This window comes from Sciurus vulgaris, assembly GCF_902686455.1.
Source record: "Sciurus vulgaris genome assembly, chromosome: 10".
NCBI classification, from domain to species: Eukaryota; Metazoa; Chordata; class Mammalia; order Rodentia; family Sciuridae; genus Sciurus; species Sciurus vulgaris.
The window spans coordinates 47471790-47479322 of record NC_136470.1 but is presented as its reverse complement, the minus strand read 5'-3'; the positions used below and the strand labels follow the sequence as shown (position 1 = coordinate 47479322).

General features: G+C 32.9%; 1 protein-coding gene across 1 annotated transcript; it reads right to left on the bottom strand.

Annotated features, from left to right (window-relative positions):
- Positions 1–5349: 5349 nt before the first annotated feature.
- LOC306637624 (olfactory receptor 5K3-like) lies at positions 5350–6291 on the bottom strand (the record flags this gene model as incomplete). The annotated part of the gene is made up of 1 exon (XM_079100418.1): positions 5350–6291. The coding sequence occupies one exon, from the start codon at positions 6289–6291 to the stop codon at positions 5350–5352; it is 942 nt and encodes a 313-aa protein (XP_078956544.1).
- Between the last annotated feature and the right edge of the window lie 1242 nt (positions 6292–7533).

Here is a 7533-nt window from a genome sequence, read left to right as displayed (position 1 = left end):
TTTCCACAAAAACATTGATTCTGGTCATGCTAATTTCCACTTTGCTCCAACTATGAATACTTTTGCCATCTGCAAAAGTTCGGTTTATTCTTATGTTACTTAATAACCAAATACCTCAGGTAATATAACCCTTTTTTCTGAGTCTCCTTCCATGTGGAAAAAATATGCAGTGTTGAGTCACACTCCAGCTCGCTCTGATTTACCTGGTTGATCTTGGGCATGCTACTACATTTAACAATGCAAGACATTTTCATTCTAGGACAGCATAAAAGAATTGTGACTTTAATGGGTTAATACATAGGAAAAGTGAAGCTTGGTGTCAGCAGCAGGAAATTATTTTTCTATTTTAGTTGTGCATTAGTTAGATAAATAAATATTTTTTCAGTTACTTAGGATTTTCACTACTTTTTTGCCTCATTTAATTTGAACAGTGTCTCCATCTTTTGTTAATGCTATAAACATATTAATAATTTTTGTTGGAGTTAGGGCAGGTTTTTCACACTTCTATCAATTCACAAGGCAAATAACAATGTCATGGAGATAGAAATTTGTTTCATTGATATATTCAGTAATTGCATTTTCATATGTAATAGCCAAATAAACTACATGTGATTAAAATTGATAGGGAGTTCATATCCTATAAATAGCATAATTTTCTATTGGCATATGTAATCACACATAAGTTTACTTTGGGGGCACATGTTTTCAGAAATCTCATTCCATTGAAAGGCTGACTTCCATTCCTCAGGATTTGAAGTGATGCAGAATATCACAAGGAAAGAGTGTTGTGGAGGAATGCAACTCATGATATTAACGTGAAGCAGAGAGAGAGGGGGATATGTAGGGGAAGAGAGAAAGAGAGAGAGACTCCATTCACTACATACAAAATATATACCCCAAAGGTATGTCACCAATGTCCCCACTCCTCCAGGCACACCCCACTTGCCTACAGTTACAACCCAGTTAATCCCTATCAGGAGATTAATTCACTAATTGGGTTAAGACTTTCCTAACCCAATAATTCCACATCTAAACCTTCTTCCATTTTCTCACACGTGAGCTTTTGGGGCACATCACACATCTAAATAATAACAATATTCTTGGTTAGAGAATAAACATCTGTTATTAACACAGATTGAAATATGATTTCTTGAAAGAACTAAAATTCAATTGAAAGTGAAATTTAAATGAATACTTAACTTCTCATACTTGATATTTCTCAAGGAAAAAGTAACATTTGAGAGCTTGGAATATGCTTTTGATTGTAAAATTATGCTTTGGGATGTGAGGAATTAGCCAACCGTATTAAATAGGGATTATTTTTTACAATACTGCCTTTTCTGTACTGCCATGCATTCATAGAAGAAAATCCTTTTGCCTTCAGAATAGAAGTTCTTTAACATCTTGGGAGTGATTGCACAGGAACAGCAGAAATCCGTGAGAGCCAGGTTGCCCAGGAAGGTGTACATTGGTGTGTGAAGACGGCGCTCCATGTAAATAAAGGCCACCACCTCTAGATTCCCCACCACAGTGACCAGATAGATGGCAGAGAGCTTCATAAGCAGAAGGGTCTTCAGGTCTTGGTGCTTTATAAATCCCATGAATAAAAATTCAATTATTATGAATTGACTTGCTTCTCTGCTCAGATATAAATTATAAATGTATTACAAATGAACATATCTAATTTGTGCCTCCAATACAGTATCAAATCAACAACCTATGCTTTTTCCTGAAATCTAGCACAGTTATAACATGTCCAGTCTTAGCATGGATTGTGCGTACAGGGTTTGTCTTGAAATGGCTATGTTAATTTGTATTGTGGAAAAGTTCTTTCTGCATGAATTTTCCAATGGCTGTGTTCATTGGTAGTATAATTAAATTTCCATTTCCCAAGTTAGAAGATATTTTCTGATGGTAACTTTCTCTCCAGGAATTTAGAATAATCCCTTGGAAATGATGCACTGTTTAAAATTAAGATGCTCTTTTGACCATTTAAATGGCTAATTGTTTAATTTTTTAAAACTGTGCAGAATCATCATGAGTGTGTCAAGTTTTTTTTCTCTACCTACTTAACATTTCCCTGTTAATGTCACCTGGTGGTATTTTCTAGAAAGCTCTATTTATCCTTACGACCGGTAAGAATATAAATTATCTTTAAATTTCTTACTAAGATAAAAATCTGTTTTATATTTATTTTAATACACTCTGGATCTTACTCCTATCTTGTCTGCCAAATTTCCCGAGGAAGTATTTCTCTTCATTATGCATTCATACTAATATTTTCTCCAAGTTTTAAGTGTCCTTTATGCAAATCTAACATTATGAGTACTTGCTGAGAAAGTCTCTATTCATGGTGTGCACCTCATTCATGATAAATGCCCAGTCTTGTACACTTTTCAACTTCTCTAAAAATTAATGTCTACATTTTCATTCAGTCCAATGGAGATTCTTCCTTCATTTCATCCTTTAAATTCATATGCTTTTTTTTTACTGCTAATGTGCTGTACATTAATTTTATTCAATGCTCACTCAAATTTACTTCATATTTCATATCACTTGCCAACAATATTTCAAGTGTAGAAACAACATGGGTTTTAAAGAATTGTAAGATTACTTTTCATATCTCCTAGAAATCACCATAAGTCTGTGGCTTTAAAAATGTTTCAGATATTAATTTTGGATACAGGTCTACAATTGTTCAAAATATGCATTGTTTTAAAAAACATTTTGGTTAGTAGTTATCCATTTCTTTTTCTTTTCTGCATTGAATTTTATATATAATATTTCTATTCTTTCAAATAGTATAGTGAGGTTGTCTGAAGTTTTATCACTAGAGGCTCATAATCAATGAGAAAAATAAATTATATTTTAGGTCTATTATCCTTATAAAATATCCTTCATAATTTTAGCAGTTTGAAGAAATATTTGTAAAAATATGAAAATACTGCTTTTGTCATTACTTTAACAACATTTATTGACATATAAGCTAAAAATCTTTACGTGGACTGTGGAAAATTTGCTTAAATTTTAGTAATTGTAATTTTATTAGGAGACATTATATCAGAAAATAAAAGGTAAAAATTAACTTTCTTTTTCCAAACTCAAAGTATTATTCCTCTTACGCAGAAAACAACTATGTTATACAACCCATAATTATTTTACAGTGTCCTTTTAAGACTATCCTGCATTTTGGATGATTAAACTGTTGCCTTTGAACTCAGAATAATCTGAATGAGCCACTGATTGTGTCTCATTAGTCTTTCCACAGTGTCTTTGATTTAGTGACAAAGTAAAAAAAGTAGATAAATTGCAAAACAATAAAAATAACTGAAATAATTTAAAGAAATACATATTCACATTTTTATTAAAAATAAATTAGAAAATCCACTCTTTCACTGAGTTCCCTGTTGAGCACCTTCTAATAGCTTATTAAACATGTGAATCTCTGTTTTATGGTATATTAATATGAAAAACTTGGTCTTCAGGACATTGGATTACAAAGAATGAAAATCTAAGATAACCTCCCTATTCATAAGTCAGTGACAATAATTATGTTAGCTTTAGGACACAGTTAAAGTTGTGCATTGTTTCTAAAGGAATATCCTTGGAATGAACCTCAGAGTGAATTCTTACTGATTCCTAATCCTGGAATCATGATTCCCAAAACACCAGTAGCCAAACAAGAGTAATTAAAAGAGATGCATGTTGAGATTCTGAGTTAAATCAAATGACCATAAATAAAGTCAGCTTTAAGCATCATCTTGATTTTTTATACACTTAAGTGTCTTTCTACATCAAATCTAGTTTACATAAGCACTATAATGCTTAGGAGAAAAGATTCATACTAATGACTTGAATTCAAGTTAAAGAGAGATTAGAAGAGAGAATTGGATTTGTGAAGAATGTGGTATGATCAACCAATATTTCTTTCCTTTCTTTTACTTCTTCCAAAGAATCTGACCAATCCTATAAATCGATTCTCTGAAACTCTGATATTACATTCCTTTACTTAGCATATGCATCACAAGACAACTAGGGAAAAACTACTTATTCAAGTATGACTGGCATGTAAATGTTTACTGTATCCATCTGAATAATTTGGAGATAAGTACATATCCATGAAACTCTTATCATATACAATTGATACATGTATTCAAAAATGACATGATTTTTATGTCGTACATTAAATATCCAGGATATACAAAGGACTAAAAAAAAACTTATCACCAAAAATCAAACAATCCAAATAATGGTCTAAGAATTAAACAGACATTTCTGAAAAGAAGAAGTACAAATGGCCAACAAATACATGGAAAAAAAAATGTTCAGAATTCCTACTAATCAGGAAAATGCAAATCAAAACTATATCGAGATTTTTATTTCTCTTTAGTCAGAATGGCAACAACGAAGAATACTAACAGAAATAAACGCTGTCAAGAAAAAGGTACACTCATACATTGTTGGTGGGAATGCAAATTAGAATGAGCATTGTGGAAAGCAGTATGAAGGTTCCTCAAAGGACTAGGAATGGAACCACCGTATGATACAGCTATCCCACTCCTTTCTATTTTCCCCAAGAACTAAAATATGCATTTTATAGTGATATAGGCACAAGGATATTTATAGAAGTACAACTCATAATAACCAAGTTATAAACCAGCCCAGGTATCAAACAATAGGTAAATGGATCAAGAAAATGTAGTATAGGTTCAAAATGAAGGTTTCCTCCTCCATAAAAAAGAATAAATTTATGACATGTGCTGGTAAATGGATGGAACAGAAGAATATCAGTTCTGACTCAGAAAGCAAGGGTCAAAAGTTTTCTCTCTTATGGGGAATCTAGAGGAAAGTAAGGGAAAAAGACAGCGGGGCATAGATTCCATAAAAATAGAGGGTAGAACAGTAGAGTAAAGGAGGGAACTAAGGGAGATATAGGTGAGACATGAAAAGGGAGGAGCTGGAGAATGAAATTGACCGAATTATGTTAGGTACTTAACAATTTTATACCACACAGAATTCCACTTTTATGTATACCTGTAAAGCACTAATTTATAATAACCAAGAAAAACTAGAAGGAAGACCCGTACAACAGAGGAAAGGGAACAGGCAGGTCAGAGTGGAGGGAAAGAGAAGACACTGGGGACTGAATTGGAGCAAACCATATGCCACGTGTGTACGATTATGCCAGCCTGAACCTTATTATTATGTAGGTGATTCTACTAAAATACCATAAATATTTTAACAATTTAATATTTTATTATGAAGTGACTCATCTACTTTCTCACTATTTGGAGGTTTAGAAAAAAGACTATCAAAATGAAATCAATCTTTCTAGGGAGATGATGGTTGCTATAGAAAATTACAAGAGTGCCTCTTCATAATTTTTTTCACAGCATTTGTTACTTCCTTGTTTCTTAGACTGTAAATAAAAGGGTTTAATAAAGGAATGACTAGAGTATAAAAAATAGCAACAGGTACATCTTTATCACTTTCATTAACTGAACCTGGTTGAACGTACATGAAAAGCAGAGAACCGTAGAATGTTGACACAGAGAGAAAGTGGGATGCACAGGTAGATAGAGCTTTGCCCCTTCCCTCTTTAGATTTCATTGTGAATATAGTGAAAAGAATGCAGAAATAAGATATTAGTACTACAGTAATAGTAAAGGTTTGAATAGAACCAGACAAGATAAGTATCATCAATTCATTGATATAAGGATCAACACAGGAGAGTCTGTATAATGGAAGGACATCACAATAGAAGTGATTGATTTCATGAGACCCACAGAAAGCTAACCTCAACAGAAGCCCTACTTGAACAATGGAATGCAGGTTTCCAGCTATGTAGGCTGCTGTGGTCATCTGAACACAGAGTTTCTTTGACATCATGCTGTGGTACTGCAGTGGTCTGCATATGGCCAAATAGCAGTCATAGGCCATTGCTGCCAAAAGAAAGCAGTCTGTAGTCTCAGCAAAACAGAAAAAATAGAATTGTGCCATGCACTCATAGAGGGAAATCCTTCTGTCCTCAGAAAAGAAGTTCTCTAACATCTTGGGAGTGATGGTACAGGAACAGCAGGAGTCCATGAGAGCCAGGTTGCCCAGGAAGATGTACATTGGTGTATGAAGACGGCGCTCCATGTAAATCAAGGCCACCAACCCTAGATTCCCCACCATGGTGACCAGATAGATGGCAGAGAACACCCCAAACAAAAGGGTCTTCAGGTCTGGGTTATCTGTAAGTCCCATGAGGATGAATTCAGTTGTTGTGGAGTGATTTGCCTCAGGCATCCCTGGCTTTTCTGATGAGATAAATTGTAGAGAAATTCAATTCCAATCATAAATATAAATTTCTAATTCACCTCCCCTAATTGCCATGTGTGTCAAAGAGTAGCATCTCTTCCTCAGCTCACCCTGTGCTCTCCCTGAAAATAGGTCTGTGAGATATAGGATGGTCTTCTCACACAGGATTGCCTTGAAATGTCTGCATGAATTCATTATGTGAAAAAGTTCTTTCTACATCAGTTGTCCTATGTCTATATAATGACTCATAGTTCGTTTAATTAACGTGCCATTTCCAAATTAAAATATATTTTCTCATGGCAAGTTTCTTTTTATAAATTAACAATATAAATTATGGGATTGATGCATTATTTTATGGTAATTGTTCTTTTGATATTTTAAACAGCCAATTGGCTTACTTTGGAAAAACTGTTTAAAATCAGAGTGACTTTGAGAAAGTTTCTGGAGTTCTTAAGCTTTACCAGATAATATTATCTTGGTATATTTTATAGAAATCTCTGTCTACTGCAATAGGGTAGAAACATCTCTTTAAATTTCTTAATGAGTTGTAAAATTTGTTTTATATTCATTTTAAACCATTTTGTATCCTACCCTCATTGTTTTCTGCCAAATCCTTCTTAATTATCCACTTGTCTTAATATTTTCTCTAGTTTTAAGTGTACTATAAGCACATTTAACATTGTAAGAATTGTTGAGAAAGTCTCCATTCATAATGTACATATACTTAATGAATATTATCTCATATATCATCTTATGCACTATCAAACTTGTTTAGAAACTAATGTCTATATTTGTGTTGAGTGCCCCAGAGGTTTCACATTTTTTGATTATTTAAATTTACAAACTCAATTACTCCCAATCTGCTATGTATTTATTGAAATTCAATGCTCACACCAATTTACTTTAAATTTACTTCCGCTTGGCAACTATATTTCAAATGCAGAAACAACATGAATTTTAAATAACAGATTGAGACAAATATCATTACCCTATGTACATGTATGATTACACAAATGGTATGACTCTACCTCACGTACAATCAGAGAAATAAGTTTCACCCCATTTTACAATGAATCAAAATAAATAAATTTTAAGGAAAAGAATAAGATTAGCTTTCTTTTCTCCCAGAAATTTCTATAAGTCTTTGGATTCAGTACATTTTGTTATCCTTTTATTGATAAGAGTCAATAATAGTTAAAATATTCATTTTTTAAAAAATTTTAAAAAGTA